The 19,594-nt window shown below is 38.7% G+C and overlaps 1 protein-coding gene across 1 annotated transcript; it reads right to left on the bottom strand.

Annotated features, from left to right (window-relative positions):
• Positions 1 to 5,771: 5,771 nt before the first annotated feature.
• Positions 5,772 to 8,054, bottom strand: SCG2 (secretogranin II). The gene has a single exon (XM_019445789.2). The coding sequence runs from the start codon at positions 8,042 to 8,044 to the stop codon at positions 6,188 to 6,190; it is 1,857 nt and encodes a 618-aa protein (XP_019301334.1). The 5' UTR covers positions 8,045 to 8,054; the 3' UTR covers positions 5,772 to 6,187.
• Between the last annotated feature and the right edge of the window lie 11,540 nt (positions 8,055 to 19,594).

Raw genomic sequence — 19,594 nt, 5'->3', positions numbered from 1 at the left:
GTTCATGAATGACTTAGAAAGAGAAGAGTCAAGGACTAAACCATGGGTTTTGGTATGAAGTCAGACAGAAAAGTCTGTGAAAGGAGCTGGAAATTTGTCAAGGAGTGGGAAACCAGGTCCCAATTACATATAAGATACCTATTGGACATCCAATGCGGATATCGTCTAGACAGTTGAACTAATGAGTGTGGAGTTCAGAGTAACGTAACGGGCTGGACATACTGCACCTAAGGAATGAGTGCAGACAGGAAAGAGAAGGGTTCCAAGGTCTGATGGCTGGGCCTCCAATGTTCGGAGGGTGAAGAGATTAAAAAAGGGACAGTCAAGGATGAGAGAAAGAGTAACCAATGAAGTAGAAGGAGAGCCACGCATGCACAGTGGCCTGGACACCAAGAAAAGAAGGTGTTTAACAGTGCCGAATGCTGCTAGAACAAGTTAGATAAGGACTTGGAATTGATCAACACACTTGGCAACATGAAAGTCATTGCTGATCTCAACAGGAGCCATTTCTGTGGAGATGTTGGGGCAAAAACCTAGCTGAAAGGGGTTGAGATGTGAGAAGAGAATTTGGCTAAGGGCACACAACTCTTGAAAGCATTTTTCTGTAAAGCGAAGAACAGACATGAAGCAGCAGGTGTAAGGGAACGTGGGGTCAGGAGAGGTTTTGTCTGCTTCTTTATTTGTTTTGTTGGCTTTGCAGATGAAAGAAATTGCGATCTATTTGTATGCTGATGAAGATCATTCAGTAGAGAGGACAAAGGGGATGCACAAAAAAGGGGAGAATTTCTGAAGCCAGTTTCTCAAGTAAGCAAGAGGGCAGAACTGAGTGCACAAATGGAAAGGTTAATAAAGACTTAGTTATCCACAAGAACAGGAAAGCAGGGAATGTATCACCACAGAGGGAGGCAGGTGGTAAAAACAGAGTCTGTAGACCTCTTCAGATGGCTTCATTTTCCTCAGTGAAACAGGAAACTAGATAACCATGTGCATATGGAGTGTGGAGAAAGGGTTGAATATTTTTGGACAGAGGGAAAGTATGAAATTATTGTCTAAGAGGAAAGAGCCTAGGTATGTTCGAATTCCAGCACAGCGTTGTGGACCATTTAAGGGCAGTAGGCATGAATTTAAAGTGAAACCAGTCAGCGTGGTTGTGTGTCTTTCTCCTGCTGTGTTCAGTTGTGGGCGAGAAGGTAAGAGCTGGTAAAGGATTGGACTTAACTAGAATTCCTGGACTAACAAAGAATTTACAATGAAACGTGAGAGACCAGAGGCAGGTAAGAATGATTTGAGAAGTATAATGATGAGCCACGAAAATTAAGATTGGCAAAGTGGGTGGTGGTGAAGAATAAAAGGGATGGGAGAGTGTGGAAAGATGGGAGGATCCACGGATAACATTTCTCGGGTGGTGTGGGCGGTTATGGGAACTAAGCTACTACAGGAAGTGCGCTGGAAATATAGAGTGAAATTTTTAGGATTTAGATTTAAGGTAGGTCACAGTTATTGGTAAGAAAAAGACAGGCAAGTAAACAGCTGATGGGGGATGGTGTCTGGAAAGGGCTGGAAAGATCATCTTCAGGGATATTGAAATTGACAAGTATTATGAAGGAGCAGGGCTGAACAGAGGGAAGTGAGCAGGAGTTACTGTCTTTGATGAGTGAGGGGAAATGACACAGAGCACCTGATGAACCCAAAAGCAGGGAGTAAGGGGTGGGTCCTTAGTGAGACTTAACATCCAAAATACTAACTCAGGGGTGTCTGGGTAGCTCAGTCGGTCAAGCGTCCGACTTCTGCTCAGGTCATGATCTCTCGTGGTTCACGAGTTTAAGCCCCGCGTCGGGCTCTGTGCCGACAGCTCAGAACCTGGAGCCTGCTTCGGATTCTGGGTCTCCCTCTCTCTCTGCCCCTCCCCTGCTCTCTCTCTCTCTCTCTCTCTCTCAAAAATAAATAAACATTAAAAAATTTTTTTTCGGGGCGCCTGGGTGGCGCAGTCGGTTAAGCGTCCGACTTCAGCCAGGTCACGATCTCGCGGTCCGTGAGTTCGAGCCCCGCGTCAGGCTCTGGGCTGATGGCTCGGAGCCTGGAGCCTGTTTCCGATTCTGTGTCTCCCTCTCTCTCTGCCCCTCCCCCGTTCATGCTCTGTCTCTCTCTGTCCCAAAAAAAATAAATAAAAAATGTTGAAAAAAAAAATTTAAAAAAAAAAAAAAAAAAAATTTTTTTCAAAGTACAAAATCAATATGTGGTACACCTTGACTTTAAACAGTGCTATGTGTCAAATATATTTCATTTTTTAAAAGGCCATTATTCTGGCTATTCTGGATGTCCCCACATTTTAGCATGACCTTTACTGGGATTTTGTGACCCTCTCTTTAATTCATGTTTTTACTACATCTCGTTTGAATTGGTTTTACGTTCACTTGCATCTAAGATTATTTTCACTAATAATATACACCCCCCCCCCTCAAAAAAAGTTGAAAAATAATTGCTCCATAAGCAACAAAAAGGAACAAGGAAGAGTTTCAGGGACAGTGGCAACTTCAAAGGAGGGGTAAGCTTCCTTTAGAGCAAGGACGCAAAGAGAATACTCAGAGAAGAGGTTGAGGATGCAGGGGATTTTGCTGATGACTCACCTTGAGTATCAAACAACATAATAGGGGCTTAGTTGGTTAAGCCTCCAACTCTTGATTTTGGTCCAAGTCATGATCTCATCAGTTTGTGAGTTCAAGCCCCCATCGGGCTCTGTGCTGACAGTGTGGAGCCTGCTTGGGATCTTCTGTCTCCCTCTCTTTCTGTCCCTCCCCTGCTCAGACTTTTTCTCTCTCTCAAAAATAAATTTAAAAAAAAAGGGACATAATAAAAAATGTTGTAGAATATGGAAAAGAGTAGGAACTGGGATCCAAAAAAGGTGATATACAAGGTATAGTGGGGTTTGAGCGTGGGAAATGAGGAATGGCTTGGAAGTTTTGTCATAAAAGGCACAGTCACATTAGTCCTGATTGTCCCCAAGGTGGGGTAGGGTGGAGCAACCTTGAGTGCTAAGGTTGGTAGTGGAGATCTTGGCAAGAGCATAGAGATTGCTAAGCTCCTATCTGACTCCTGAGAGAGATATGGACTTCTATCAGGGGTGCAGTCTTAGTACCCAGGCAGTTTTTTCCTCCTTGCAGTGGGAGCCTGCAGAGGGCATCTCTTTGGAGGGTTCAAGCTACTCCCTGACTTCTGCTGAAGGAAGCTTCTAGGCAGGGAAAGGGGTTGTGTTACTCTACTTCCAACTGATTTGTCATTTACATCCTTAAATGGTACTTAGAGCTTTCTTTCTTATGCTAGTGAGCAATGTACTAAAGCACTTACAAAAAAAAAAAAATCTTTGGATCAGAAATTAGTCTGATGACTCAGTAGCTGGGGATACGATGGTGCTGCAAAAAGGCAGAGATGCTTGCTGGCTGGTGTTGGAGAGAAGTCAGGCAAAGACTAGACATCCAAAATTCAAGTAGCTCCCCAATGGCCACTCCTGATGCCTGCAACGTCATCCTTAGAGAATCACGGAATTTCAAGTCTGAGACTTTAAGAAAGAAGTACCATGTTGTAGCAAAATGAGTACAGGGTTTGACATCCCCCCTGATTTGTGTATAAATCCCAGCCAGGAGACTCATCAGCTGTTATCATCTCAGTTAACTTGGGCTCAATTCCTAACCTCTGGGTAGAATGTCCAAACATCACAGTGAGGGCATTTCTGTTGGGTGGAGACATGTGCCAAGTTCTCATTCCTGCTTAAGGCTGGCCTGGGAATAGTCACAGGGATGATTTAGGATGCCAAGAGTGGCTTGTTGCATGAAACAAGAAGTTGAAGAAAATATACAAAGGGCAGAAGATATATGTGGACATCCGCCAAGCATGACGTATAGACTGTACCTAGACCTTAAACTACCCAAATATCCTGGATCTCCCCCATAATACTGTCTGCTAAGTTTGTAACTCTCTATTTTGAAAGATGTGGGGTAGAGAATTGAGTACTAACTAATTATTAATTAGAAACACTGTAGAGACAATTCACCACAAAGGTCTCTTCCACTTAACGGATTCCAGAATTACACAAATTTGTGTGATCATTAGAAAAGAGTCTGGGGGGCACCTGGATGGCCTCAGTCAGTTAAGCATCTGACTCCAGATTTTGGCTCAGGTCACAATCACACAGTCATGATATTGAGCCCCGCATGGAGCCTGCTTCAGAGTCTTTCTCCTTCTCCCTCTGCCTCTCTGTCTCTCAATTCTTTCTCTGAAGAAGAAGAAGAAGAAGAAGAAGAAGAAGAAGAAGAAGAAGAAGAAAGAAGAAGAAGAAAAGGAAAAAAAAAGAAAACAGAAAAAAGGAAGGGAAAGGAAGGGAAGGGAAGGGAAGGAAAGGGAAAAGAAGGGAAGGGAAGGGAAGGGAAGGGAAGGGAAGGAAAGGGAAGGAAAGGAAAGGAAAGGAAAGGAAAGGAAAGGAAAGGAAAGGAAAGGAAAGGAAAGGAAAGGAAAGGACATCTGGACAAAATTGTAAAGAAGAAAAACCTACATTCTGTGTTTTCCCTAAGGTATACAGGCCTTCTCATTGCCTTCTGACCATTCAAGGGTTGCCTCCCCTCCCTACACCTGGCACGCGCGTGCACACACACACACACACACACACACACACACACCACACCACACCACAAGTGCCCTCACTTGGAAATAACTGATCCTAGATCCTCATGAGCCTCTCACCATCCCGCCTCCAAAGTCCCAACTCAGCTGATAGGGCACTTCCCATAGAGGCAAAGTAGTGAAGTGGTGAAGAAACCAGGCTTTGGTAACTCATCAAACCAAGTGTCTTTGGGAAAGTTATTTAACCTTTCTGAGTTTTGCCTTCCCTGATGTAAAAAGAAGGATAATAAGAGACCCTTGACAACGTTACAGTACAGACTAAATGAGGTCAAGTGTTTGGGGCCTGGTGCATTATAAACATTCAGTAAATAGTAATTACTTATTTCCTTGTTTCTTTTACAACTATGACTATTTTGTGGCCGTATATATTTTCTTGTGGTTGCTGTTTTTGCTATTGGTGTTGATTCCCTGTTGATCTGTTAGCAGGCTGAATGCTGATACACTCTCCCAACGTGATACACATTGTAACAAGTAGACTCTGCCTAGCCCGCTCAGGATTTTCTCAAGAACCAGCGCAAAAGAGAGGGCAGCTGATGTTTTCCACTGTTACTGTGCCCATTCACTTACCTGACAGTCCGGGGGTCCTTTAGCCCTTCTCAAATCATACAAAAGAGGCATCAGCCTTGTCTTCTGAGGACCAGAGTGATTTGGAAATAGGTAAGTTGCTTCCAAGTCTGTAGTTATTTCTGATTGGCCTGAACACGGTGTGTTTGTTTGTTTGTTTGTTTGTGTTTGTTTTTCAATGCTGGTTATGGGTCTGGAAGACTTAAGTGTATTTATTTATTTATAAATCAGGGGTACAAGGTATAGCTATGACAGTAAAAGGCTTATTCCATAAGTCATATATATGAGAAAAGCCATAGGCAAGCAGTAAGCTCTGGGCTGTTGGAGGATTTGCATTCTATAAGCATGCAGCATAATAATACATTTGCTCTTATTTCTTACCTGGGTTGGCAGTGGAAGGTAAGGAATTTCTCTTTGTGCTCCATAGTCGCTGTCTCTGGCTTTCCAGAATGAATAGTCCACAGTTGTCGAGAAATAACATTTATTAATCAACAATAAAACACACAATAGAAAAGGCCTTATGAATAAAACTATATATTTATAATGCTTTATTTTTTTGATCCAATACTTCACAAAACACTACAGACAGTAACAAAATAATTCAATAATTATTAAAAACTTTCCAGAGAATTATAGGACACTCTTGATAATATGTGAGCATCAACAAGGCCACAGCCATTAAATACACTATTAAACACTATCACACGTATCTTTCTTGATTAAGGGATATGATTAATTTTTATCCAGAAGTCATAACATTGACACATATCCATACACAAGAGAACAACTCAGAATAAGTGAAGCAGATACCCCAGTGAAATGGAATCATCGGCCTTTATATCATTTAAAGATATTACAGTGTTAACAGGATAGAAGTCAACACACTAAAGAGAAATGTTGGGGTTTTCTTGGGGTTCGAGGAAGAAAGTAGGGCAATTGATGAAAACTCTTACATATTTTCCATTGCTCTCTTAGCAATATGCTCCCTTCCCTTTTCTACCTTTTCTTGGTTGAGGTATTCCAGCACTTTCATTAACAGATCTTCATCCAAGTACTGTCTGTTTGGGGTATCATCATTCTTTGGGGGCCCCACAGGGAGCCTTTTGCTTACCGATGCCAGTCTTTCAGTCTCCTGAGAGCTACCTTGATTCAACTGCTCTTTGATGGCCTGCTCAATTTGGTCCTCTTCCTGTTGGTTATCTTCAGGGGAGACTTGACTTGGAACTCGCTTCACCTGGTTTGAATTCATGATCTCAGGGTATTTCACTAGCATCCTGGCCAAGTACTCTCCTAATTCTTGATCCTTGTCGCTCAGGTTTTCATATGCCATTTGTCTATTCTCAACATCTGGCATCCACGCACCTTTGGGAAGCTGGTTTGCTCCAGATCTTCCAGGACCGTAGGGGAGCCTGGGCAGAACTTTCTCTCGGTTATACTGACTGGAAACATATGGAGGCTTTTGGTTTGCTGCATTTTCCATCCCTAAAAGACTTAAAATGTCCTCAACAGTTAGCCCCTCTGGTAGGGCCTGTGCCACAGCACGACCGGGCGTTTTGGAATAACCATTCTTGGAGAGCATTTTGTTTGGGAAAGCATCTGGACGGTCTCCGTCAACCTCTGAGATGTCATCTAGGTCAACAGGAAGTTCAACCTCCTGCTCGGGTTCCACCGATCCATTTGGCTTCTCTCCAGTTTTGAGCATGTCAATTAAGTCTTCAGGGGGTATCTGTAAATTCCTTGAGATTTCAATCAGCTGATAAATAGACTGAGAATCAAGTGGTTTCTCAAAAAGCCTGGTTGCTCTTTCCCCGCCTTGCCCATTCTGTGCCCTCCCGCTGCCTGCAGCATTCACTAACCTTCTCAGATAGGCAATTACTTTGGAGACATCATCTGAGAGTTGGTCTTTACTCTCTTTCCGGAGATCTTCATCCTCGAGGCCCAGCTGCCCTGAACGCTTCATTTCTTCATTGATTGGATCATTTTTTTCTATATTCTCCTTGCTGTCTCTTACCTCTTCCTGGGTTTGGCTCTCTATTTTTTCTTCTACTGGGTTCCAATCTTCTCCCCCAACCACATCTTCATAGGCAATGTTATTGGCCTTGTAGATACTATCTTCATCATCTGTATAAAGTTTTTGCTCCTCGTCAACTCTCTCACGCTTCTGGCTGTTTGGTCCTGTCAGTTTCCCTAGCTCTTGGAACACAGATTCTAGTGTGGCAAGACTTTGAGGAGTATATTGTTCCTCCACTATTTCATTTGTGCGTTTAAAGGGGTTATCCCTGGAATTCTCTTCATACATAGGAGGGAATCGCATGTGCTTAAGCTTCCTCTCTGGCCATGGTTGAGTCTCGTAATCATCAGGCATGTCCATTGGAAAGTTCTTTTCTGAATTCAAAGCATAAGGCTTTTCTTTTGGTGCAGACTGAGGCTCATTTTCGGCCTGTCTCAAAGCTTCAAGTATTATCCTCATCCACTCATCTTCACTCAGAGAATCCCTTGTACTTTCTGGCAAGCGACTTTCATCACCATTTTCTTTCTTCTGAAGAGGAACAGAGATACCTTGGTAGGGATTGTAGTCTGGGCTGTTTTCTTCTTTGTGAGCTTGTTGTCGGAGTTTTTCTATGTATTCCAAAGCTCTGATCATTTCAGGACTGGGAAACTTTTGGGCATTCTCCAGTCTGAGGTCTGGTTCCTTCTGAAGCAGCTGGTTTCGCTGAAATGAAGCTGCTTCATCTCCAGAGATGAGGAAAATTAAAGGGATCAGAGACAGAGCTGCTCCAAGCCGGTGAGTCTTAGTTTCTGCCATGTTTGACAGATGTCCCTAAAGCATAGAAAATATGAATTAACACAAATGGAAAACTAGAAGTCACTATAGCAAAAGCGGTAACTGACAATTGAGGGAGAACACATGGCAGAGATTGTTTCACATTAAACTTAGGATGACTCTTTTTAAAAGCCATACATATTTCCTATACAACCCCTCACAAGCTAACTGCAGGAATCCATTGAAACTGTGACCCAGCTACATCAATTTTGCACGGCATTCACTTGGTTAATATAATAACAAAAAGACTGATATGAGGTTTTGTTTTTTTAATTTGCAAAACATGTAGTTTGTTTTTCTTAAAGTATGCATTGTCTTTAAAGTATGCATTAATAATGCATTAAAGTATGTTTTTAAAGTATGCATTAATAAAAAATTTCCAAGGTGACTTTTAGTTCCCTTGTATAGCATTCCTACCAAAATCATTGGCCAAAAGAATTAGTTGCCTTAATTTAAAACATGATGTATGTATGTATGTACACATGTACACACACACACACACACACACACACATACACACTGAATGATTTCCTTAAGGTTGTATCAAGAAACCATGTGGGTTAGTTCTTGGACTGTCCATCTAATTTTGTTGTAGAAACACCACAGCAGTGACATTATATATGATGAAGTAATACGGCATCCTAACATCGATCATACTGAATTTCCTTATGGATGAATCCTATTTACATATATTTTTCAGAAATAACTTGTTCTTACACTGACACTAAACCCAACTGTCAATTTTTAAAGTTCTATACCTTAATAATCTCCAGAATATGGATCTTCTCTGGTCCCAGCTAGCAGGCTAACCTAGTGAAGTTTCTTCCTGTGTAAACACACTAAGAAAGTAAACTTTTAAAATGCCTGTGTTCCATATGTCTTCTAATAATTTTGTTCATGACTGTCTTGCAAAATGCAATCATGGTTATATTTTTCATCAGCCTTTAAGAATACATAGTAAATAATAACAGATGCTTCAGAGAGAACATAAGTTTTCTTAACCAGTCTATTTCTGAATTTGTGAGTGTTCAGATTCAGCTTGACTTATGTCTGTGTCTATTTTGGTGTGGACCTGTGAAATCTTAAATGACTCATACTGTTAGAAAATCTTAAAATAACCACTATGTAACTCCCCACTTAGATAAACACAGACAATATGTTGAATTCTTCCTACTTAAAAATCTTCATTCATTTTTTTCTCCAATGCTTCATAACCTCACATATGAATTAGCAAGGGGATTATTTTTTACATGTTTTACATTAACATTGCTAACATTGAAAAACTATTTTAATATTTGCAATTTTGTCTCAAATAAATGTAAGGAAAGATCACATGTTTGTTCATGATATCTTACTTGCATCATGATTTTGTGATATATAAGCTAAGTTTTATGGGCACAATTTTCTGTTAGCTTAGACATCAATCGTAGAAAATATCATTTTTCACTAGAGCATTTTGGTTTTTAAGTAATACTTTCAGTTTTTAGACCTACCAATGGTTGTAGAGAAATTTCTTTACCATAAATGCATATTTATTAAAATGTTTCCCATTAATCAGACTACTTAATTTACTGAAAGAAAAAAAACTTTAAAGGCATGTCAGAGAAAACTCTTCAAATGTTCACTATGAATTAATGTTTCCTATAAGAAACTGTAAAATTTAAAGAAGTATAAATTCTTAGATTCAAATAAAAGTACATTCTAATTTCTTCTTTGTATTATTTCAGGATTAATTTAGCTTTGATGATCTATTTCCAACATTGGCATTTGAAATAGCAGTCTTAAGAATCTTAATGAACTTATTTTCTTTGAAACCAGTATCCTGAAGTATTCTTAACATATGAGTTATGTGCCTGTCTTTGAAATCGTTATCTCGGAGATGGGCTTTGCTGTGGAATTGGGGAAGAATACATCGTGCAGTTATTCAAACCACAGCCTAACACATGCTATTCTTTGGTCATTTATAAGGTTCAGTTCGGATGACACAGTCATTGCCTTTGCGTAAGACTTGAGGGAGGGATTTCTTTCCCAGGTAGCAGCTCTTCTATTTACTAAAGATGGTGACAGCTCTAATATCCTATGTACAATTTGAACTAAAGCTTCGTAAGCTAAAACGTCTTTTCTATTGAAATTAGACTGGAGCATTGACAAATACAGATGGATATATCTAATTTGAGCAATCCTACTAATTAGGACAGAGAAAAAAGAAACACTCGTCCCATTAAAAATTTACAGTAAAATATTGTACCACCTCTTTCATTCAAACATAGTAAAAATATCTTACACAGTTATGAATGTTTTCCTCATGGAAATTCGAAATTATCATCTCTCTATAATTCGTGGTCACATCCAACCTATACCCCAAGATAATATTGCACCCTGAATAAAAGGAAAAGCCTGTACTCAGGATAATTCTAATTTTACTCTCCTGGGACTAAAACTGGGGAATAACAACGTAAGCCCTTTCAGAGGGTATCAATTCAGAAAATAATTTTAGACAATTTATTCATTTTGAGCTCTTGTAAGGTAAATGTCAAAGAAAATAAGAAAAACTAGTTCCAAAATTGGTTGCCTCTATGACTAATGTGTTTAACAGCCCTTGAATGATTGGAAACCTACTGCTAAGAATATTAAACATATAAATTATATCTCTGGCTTTGTGTCTAGTTCTTAAGAGAACAAACAATACATTAAGGAAAGAAACAAAATATCAGGCTTAGTTAACTTTACATTAATATGGGTATTGACACTAAAATCCTTAACTTTTTCACACTTCTTACATATGGTTATCTGAATAGCATAATGGTTATAAATATCCAACAGCAAATGGTATACATCATAGATTCAATTCTATATGTAAATATAGATTTATCTATATATAAATATATGTCCTTGTATTGGTTGAAGAGCAGCAGGTTGCTATTCAGTTATTCTATAGATAAAAGGTTGCCAAAAGGTCTTTTTATTCTCAGCTAGGATTTAAGGAAAGAACACGCAGTTTAGAACTTTCCAGTAAATCGAAGGAAAAGCAGCCTTACCCCTTTTTTATATGGCAGAGAAGGTCCACAGCATGTCCTTCCCAGTCCGCCTGGTGAGCTGCTCGGGCCGTTTCAGCACCCGGACAGCTCCTCGGCTTATAGGGAGCCGCCGCGCCTGACTCCGCACTGCCACACTGACGTCACCCGGCTCAGCCACAAACCGGAGCACAGGCGAGTTTTTTCAAAGAACCCGAGAGAAAATAATCACTTTATATATTTAAGGGGGGAAAAAATGCTGCATGCTTACGCCACCTGTCTTTTTGTGGCAAAAATTGCAGTTTTCTTTCATCAAAATTTTTGAGACTGGCTCTGCACAATTTCCCTTAGAAAGAACGAAATCTGTCAGACGGCTAATTGAAACGTAATCTCATCTATGTTCTAATATCTTGTGATAAGTGTTTCCTGTTGCTGTTGTTTTTGTCGTTATTTTAAAAAGTTTTACACATAAGGACGTTTTTTCTTCATTGCCTACAAGGAAATTACATTACCTAAGTTCCCTGGTATACTCTGAAAGGAATGGAAGGCACATTATTATAATGAAAAGTCGTATTTTGTATCACGACCACAAGCAGCATTATTTTTAAATTCACATTTATTTGAATAAAAAGGAAAGTTTTCTTTTTCTTTTTTTTTTCTTTTTTTTTTTTTTTTTTGGTTTCTGTTTGAGAGTAAACTTTAAAGTTCTAATGAGTTGGAATTTTGTTTTAGAGCTTCAATATAGTTTTGAAGTGGGTAGTCATAAGATTTCAGGTCTAGTACCCAATAATTTTCTGTGAATCTGTCATTATCTTTTACAATACCTGTCTCAAAAAGAGAAGCTCAGAAGTTGAGTGTTAATGAAAAAACTTCCATTAAGTGAAAAACGGATTCTTTTACTGTTAGAGAAAAATGTGATACGTATGTAATGGGAATTCATTTGCAATTGAAAGCAAGTTGAGCTATAAATATTTTTTCCTTTTCTATGGAATCAGAGGAATTGAATACCTTCCATACACATGACTAATCCAGGGAATAGTATACCAATTAACTCCCAACCTCTCGTATTTGTAATTCATGACCATTGCTCTGCTTTGCCAGATAATATGATTATATATTTTAAAAATTTATATAAGTCTAAATTTTTAACTATTTTATTAAAGATGTGAGTTTTTAAAAATTGTATGTTTTGAAATATACTTTAAGTATGAAAAGAATCTTGCCATATAAGAGATGCCTTTATAGCTCTGTTCAATGAATAATCAGCCACGGATGTATCCATTCAATAATTTGTAATGCCTATTAAGTGCCAGATACATAGATGAATTATATACATGTGTTAGCTTTTATATGATACCATATATATATATATATATATATATATATATATATACACACACACACACACACATATATATATATATGATAGCTTTTTATCACATCATATATATGAGCATATATATATATATATATATATATATATATATGCTTTTGAGGATTCTTTAGTCTATTTAGCCTAGTGGGGATGACAGACAAACAGATTATTTTGATATAAATTGGAAAGCACCAAGAAAGAGGTTAGCCAGCGGTGTTTGGGAAGCACTGTGGACAGCCGTGTCATTCCTTCTAGAAATTCAAGGGGAAAACTCATGGGTAAGAAACCTCCCGGGAAAAGAAGACTTTACTAAGATATTTCATTATCAGGTTTTATTAAAGTGATTTCTAACTATGTTAGATAAACCACAGAACTCTTGAAATCCTCAAGGAGACAGGAATCGTTTAAAATATTAGGAAAAAAAACCTTGGGAAAAATAACCCTTGATTTTCCTTCCTTGCTCTCCTATTGAAAATATTTGATTTTTCTAAATGACCAGAAGCACTATCATCTGTGGATTGACATGGAAGTCATACAGCTCAGATGGGAATCTTACGGCCAATTCATCCAATAGTTTTATGCTTCATAATGAGTTTTTAGAGCAAGGTCAAGTGCTAGGTTTAAGAGAAAGGGTTGAAAATCCCATTTCTCAACTACCGTCTCAATGATATCAGCTCTTTTGCTGATGTTTTTGTTAGCTTTACACATAAAAACATTTTCTTTAACCTTGACAAATATTTAAGCCACTCTGAGTTTGACCTAATTTGCTTTCTAGTAGCTCTGCGTGGCCAGCTGAACTAACCAGTATCAATATTGCCCCAGAAAATTCTGCAAGCTTACTCTTAAAGGGTTGAATTAGTTCAACATATGTCTCAACAGCTCTCAAGGAAGTCACTCTTGACCAAGCTAGTACATAAATATGGAATTGAACTCTTTTGGTAAGGACCAGAAACTAAGATCCCAAATTCAATCTCTTCCCTAAGATTAATCACCCAATATCCATATAAACCTTCATTCAAAAACTCCAAGTAGAATTGAGATGTCAGAAGGCAGCTGCTGGGAAGGACTGGCTTCATCAGCTACAGGTGTGGGTAGAGTAATGAGCCATATGTGGGTAACTGAGTTCCTGCCTCTATATGATACTATGATAAATACATATCATGTATAGAGTTCCAGGATGTTCCAAGCACTGTACTTGGAATTCTACAACCTGATTTGATGCTCATGACAACTGTGAAAGATAGCTGTTTTTATCTCCATTTTGCAGATGATAAAACTGAAATTCAGAAATAAATAAGTTGGCCACTGTTTCCTCATTCGTAACTGGTAGAGGTATGATTTGAACCTAGTTCTTTCCAAAGGCATTTCCATAATAAAGACTATGATTTCGGCACTCTGCCAGGTTATCAGGATAGAGAAATGAATATGGCAAGAATCCAACCCTTAAAGATCCCAGTCTAGAATGTAGTCACTTTGACAAAAGTCCTTAGGGGTTGTCCCAATTGCTTTTTGTGGTCACTGTCCAGATGGCCTAGGCCCAGACTCCCATCTGGGGCAGCAAAAATGGAAACCAAGAGTCAACATTAGATCACTTCATTGATGCTATGTGGCATATTATAATGTCTTTTAAACAAGAGAGTAGTTATTGAATTTGGAAAATCCTATGCACCAGCAGGCTGTGTTCTATAGATTTTTCAATTTTTCGATTTTTTAATATTTAGCATATCTCTAGAAAACATTAAATTTTTTGCCAGTAGTTGTTGTTCTAAAGGAAACTATTTGCTCAAATAGAGATCTATTTGAAGAAGTTAAAAGGTAATATGTAGAGAGAAAGCAGTGTTGCTGTTGATGTGAAGTCTTTTAGAGCATGTACAATATATTACAGATAACCGATAAATCTTTCTATTACTAAGCCTGAGATAAAATCATTCTAAAGGTTCCTTACAAAATTTTAATCTTCTGTTAGGTCCAAATTGCCAACTATCATTGCCTCCGAGAAACAAAGCTTTATATCTGGACCATTTTCAAAATAATTATGTACCATGTACGGTAATAGTTCTCACTAAATTAGCTCGCATCCTTGCATGTGCTGTGAAGATAAAGCCAATCATTCACAATTCAAATCTAAGTAATCAGAATGAGCTAATTTGTTTTTATGATCAGATTTTCTTAAATCTTAGCCATTTCATTCTTTGTTACTCAATTTCATATTTCATTTAGACCAGACTTTGAGTTTGTCATTTGTACAAGCACTCTTAGTTATCCCTCAATTCGAAATGTATCTCTCCTCCACTCCATTACACTTCCCATTTTGTTTCAATTTGTATGAAAGCAACTAAGATAGAGAAGCCAATGTGTCTTCTGTCTCCTCTTTGTGTCATCTCCTTCTCCCCCATCTCTTAATCCCCTCATTGTTCTCTCCCTTGGAAGATAAGACTCCTGGCGGAGTCCCGTCTGAAGGTCTGGGCTGTTTCTCATTGCTCATTCCTCACATGTCTGCCTTCCTTCTCTTCTGTTTACTCCTCCTTCTTTATACTCCTGTTTACTCTTTGCCTCCCTGGTTCCAAAATTTATTTACGCTTCTTCCTCTTAGTTATAGTATACTTTCTTTATTAATAAATGTTCCTGTCATAAGATGAATTTTTTTTAAAAAAAAGCTCACTATCAAAGAAGAATGAAATGTTTTTCTACTTCCCTTGCAAAGGCAGAGCCTGCCAAATTGCTTTCAGAGAACATATAAATCAGAAACTGGGTGTGCTTAATACTGTAACTATCTAGTTTCTCAGACAAAATTCACTAGTTCTGGGAGGCAGGAACTCTGTTTTCTACCACTGTACCCTCACACTGACCCCATTGCCTTAGACTGAATGGCTGGCCCAAATGATGCTGTCTTGAATTGAGTTAAGATGTGCTCATTCCTACTATCAAAGCTCCATTCTGGAAAGTTTTCATCCTCTCAGAGTGTGGTTAGGCAAATGAACTGCCTGATTCATGTGAGCTCCAGGCACTGCTAACAACTTATGCTGATATTTTTTTTAAGGAGATTTTCTTTCACTATATTTTTCTACTGTTTCCCTTATTTTGCAAAACATTTTCCTGGTATTTGAGTTAAAATTTGAAATTGCACGTAAGAAAAATGAGCCATTTATAATTCTAGTATTTGTTTATTCTTTGTTTTGGGGGATGGTAGTTCTTCTTCTTCTTCTTCTTCTTCTTCCTCTCCTTCCTCTTCCTCTTCCTCTTCCCCCTCCTTCCCCCTCCTCTTCCTCCTCTTCTCCTCCTTCTCCTTCTCCTTCTGCCTCTCCTTCTTATCAAGGTACCACATGATTGGTGGCCCTAGATAAACTACGTAACATTTAAGGCCTCTTCTAACCCTTGGACACTGTGCCTCTTCTCTTTGTGAAATGGGATTTGGCTGTGAAATTATTTTTGCATTTGCCTACCAGGTACTAAAATATGATCTTTCCCATAAATCCTCAATGACAGCCACTTAAATAAATTTAGGTTTTCTTTTCCATTGCCTTTGGATTCTAGAACCATCTGGTGATTGGAGGAAAAGAAAGTACCATTTCCTTAATCCAATGCCATGCATGTCTGAGCATCTGCTCCCTCAGTGGATTTTGGGAAAAGAAGTTTGTGCCCTAGAAGTTAATTACTTTGTTTAAAACAACACTGGATGTCTCAATCTTTCAGATTCTCCTGGCATAATTGTTTTGTGAATCAACATTTTGAGTGCATGCATGCAAACATTTTAACAAGGAAATTTTCTGTTTGGAAATCACCCAAGTACACATTTTTATTCCTCCTTTTAACCAGAAGCCCAAGGAGTTGCATGAGAGTCTTCAAGGTCAAAGTTTAGCATCATTATGGTCAAGTTTAGCATTTTGTCTTCAGGGCTCCCACTGATTCACCAGATGACTTTCACAGTTCACGTAGTCTTTTTTTGGGAGTTCAGAGTGCTATTTTGGTAAAATGAGTATATCACTTCTGGAGGCAGGGCACTCCCATGTGTAATATGAAGTCGGGAATTGAAAACAGGCTCCCCAACCTAAAATCTCCTCCCCCAAAGAAAGCCACTGAGCCTGTATCCCACAAATCAGGCAATTTTTTTTTTCTTGAACTTTCAGTATGGAGTCTGGGAATCAGCACACAAATCAAATCATCTACGACTTTGACACTGAAGAAAGGAGGATATGCTACAGGTAGGGGAATTTACAGTGACAGTGCCGTGATTCTCTCTGTGGTTCCAGATCAACAACACCAGCCATCACCTGGAGAATAGCAACGCAAATTCTCAGACCCCACTCAGATCTATCAAATCAGAAACGTTGGGGATGGATCCTAGTGATTGAGGTCCCATTACCCCTCTATGTGATTCTGATGGATCCTAAGTTTTGATAAACAGAGAATTACAGCATAAGAAAGCAAGCCTGAGAAAAAGACTATACAGTGAACCCCGAGAATCCTCAAAAGCCAGAACAAAGACTGTAGTCTAGAGGTAAGAACCCTGAAAGTGGGGGATGTAGGGGGAAAACTGAAGTAAAAAACAACAAAGAGAGACATGATTGATAAAGTTCCAGTTTGGTTTTAACCAGCCCCTTTTGGAGTACTCTAAACTACTTCGAGTCCCATAAGCAAACATTAGCAGAATGAAATGCATCTGTACCAGTTGTCCTTTGTGAGTATTTGGAAAAGTTGCTTCAGTAGCTTTAAACATGAGGAAATGAAATATCCCCATTATTGCTGCCCAAGGGGCTTGGGACTAGAAGCAGTGACTCCAGGGCCATTTCATAAATCACATCTGATATAAAGAAGAAAACTAAAAATATGATTAGTTAAGAGAAGTCCTATCAATACTACAGTAAATTTGATTCTCTGTCTCCTTCAAAAGATATGGTTATTTCCATACCTTTCTTAGATGGCATAATGAAACACTAATTTTTCCATTTCTTACATCTTTAAACTTTCCTCATATCCCAACTTCTCATTAAACATAAAGCTAGATTTAAATGTAAATACATTTGACCTTTCCTACAGCTTTTCTAGAGACTTGCTCACCAGTCCATTATTTACTCTTATTATGAAAATGCTGCTGACATTTGTAAAGAACATCTTTTTCTCAGCTTAAAAAGATTTCATTTTAAATTGAATCTTGAATAAATACAGTTGAGTTTATCGGAGTACAAACTAGCTTATAGGTTATTATGATTGGAAAGGCACATCTACTCTGACCTAGTCTATTACTTTCATTTATTCCGTCACATTTATAACAACAACTTTCCAGCATATACTTAAATACCTCCAATGGCAAGCAACTCATTACCTTATGATTTCACTTGTTCCATCTTTGAACAACTTTATTATTAAATTTTGGGTTGTTTCCCTTGTACTGGCCTGACATATGAACTTTTGTAGGCTTGACCATGGATGCTAGAATTCCAGGGCTCCATAGAGCTGGTCTCAGTCCTCTTCCCTATGATGCGAATTGTGCCTTCCCACCCCCCCTCCCCCCGCCCCTGTGTTTTTCCCAAGTGAAACCGCTTGACTGAATTTTCTTCATGAGTCCTCATTCTGGTCCCCCATCCCCAAAGCACATCCTTTTCCTAATTCAAGACTCCTAACAGCATCTAACTCAGAGCAAACATCCTTTTTCCTCTCTCTCTCCCTAGGAAATCTCCCCAACCCCCACTGCTTCTCCCATCCAACCTCTTACTTCCAAGGAAGCTCAGTTACCCTTTCTTCTGGAGAAGCTTCTCTGACTTCTTTGACATGGCAAATTCTTTCCAGAATATTCTCTCATGGGCCATGTATCTTTCCTGGTTAGAACTTATTGCAGTTGTAATGTAGTATTTATTTGTAAGATTCTTAGACTGTTCTCTTCCCAGTTGATTATAATCTCTTTGAGGACATGAGGTCAGGGATCTTGTTTTGTTTCTTTCACTCTATACCCCAAAGCCATCCAAACCAATCTTAAAAGTACTCACATCTACAAAGAAACATATCAAGACCCAAGCTGACCCAATTCCTTCCCAATCTCTTATCTCCTCCTATATGTCCTCACATGATCAATAATAATCTCTGACCCACAGTTCCAACCACAGAATCATAATTCCTTAGCTCATTCCTGTACTCCCTCCACCCCCTTCTTCCCTATCCATTGCTAATTCTCCCAGTTACTTCTTTCTTATTTGTCTATTTCCACAGCCTCTTCACATCCCCTTATGTTTGGTCTTTCTCAGAATCTCTTTCCAACCTCTCCAGTGTTTATCACTAATCTCCTTTCTCATATACATTTTTCCTCCAGGAAGTTGGTAACTTAAGGGAAATAGTTTCTATTTCTATTCTGAGCCAGCACTCAGAAAATACTATTGATTGAATAACTGGAGTGTTTGACTTAAAAAAATAAAAGTCAATTTATATTAATTGCCTACTAAATGGAAACCACAGGGCTTGATGCTTAAAAATATAATAGCAAATTATCTTTCAACATTTTTCCATTATGAGTTTCCTCTGCTCAACTGGTACCAACTCGATTAACTTTCCACAGTTTGAGATCTTTCACTGATTTTTTTTTTCCTCAATGCTCTCCCATACCTCTCCAGTCCTAACTTCCTGGTTTTTCAGCTTCAGTTATGTAAACTTCTCTACCAGAGGGTATACTTACTATCATCAGACCCATCTTTAATCCTTTCTTTCTTTCTTTCTTTCTTTCTTTTTCTTTCTTTCTCTCTTTTTTTTCTTTCTTGTGTGTGTCCTGCTCTCTCAAAGGCACACATCATTCTCGTTGCCCTGAAAATGGTCTACCACTCTTCTCCACCATTTTGACTCTTTGAAAAAAATTTAGTTGATTTGTCTCCTTAGCGAAGCCTTCCTTGATCAATCCCTACCCCCACTGCATGCAGTTACTCCTTTTATTAGAGCATAGAGTTTTAAGGTGAAGTCCATTGAATCCCATGAAATTGAACACAACTGTTTAAGTGTATATTATAGTATTCCTTTTATCAGACAGCTCCAGAGCCATAAACAGATGCTCAAATGCGTATGTAATCTTAAAATTTTGTTGTAACTCTTAGTACTGTTACTAAATATTTCTGATTTTCTCCTCTTCTGGCCATATGATATAACTACACCTCTTGGACTCCT

This window comes from Panthera pardus, unplaced genomic scaffold, assembly GCF_024362965.1.
Source record: "Panthera pardus isolate Hobbes unplaced genomic scaffold, ASM2436296v1 HiC_scaffold_10, whole genome shotgun sequence".
In the NCBI taxonomy this organism is placed as follows: domain Eukaryota; kingdom Metazoa; phylum Chordata; class Mammalia; order Carnivora; family Felidae; genus Panthera; species Panthera pardus.
Note: the sequence above shows the minus strand (reverse complement) of the source record. Positions and strands in the feature narration are given on the sequence as shown.

Coding starts and splice junctions, on each gene's coding strand:
- SCG2 (XM_019445789.2), bottom strand. CDS start 8,044: ATGGCAGAAACTAAGACTCACCGGCTTGGAGCAGCTCTGTCTCTGATC.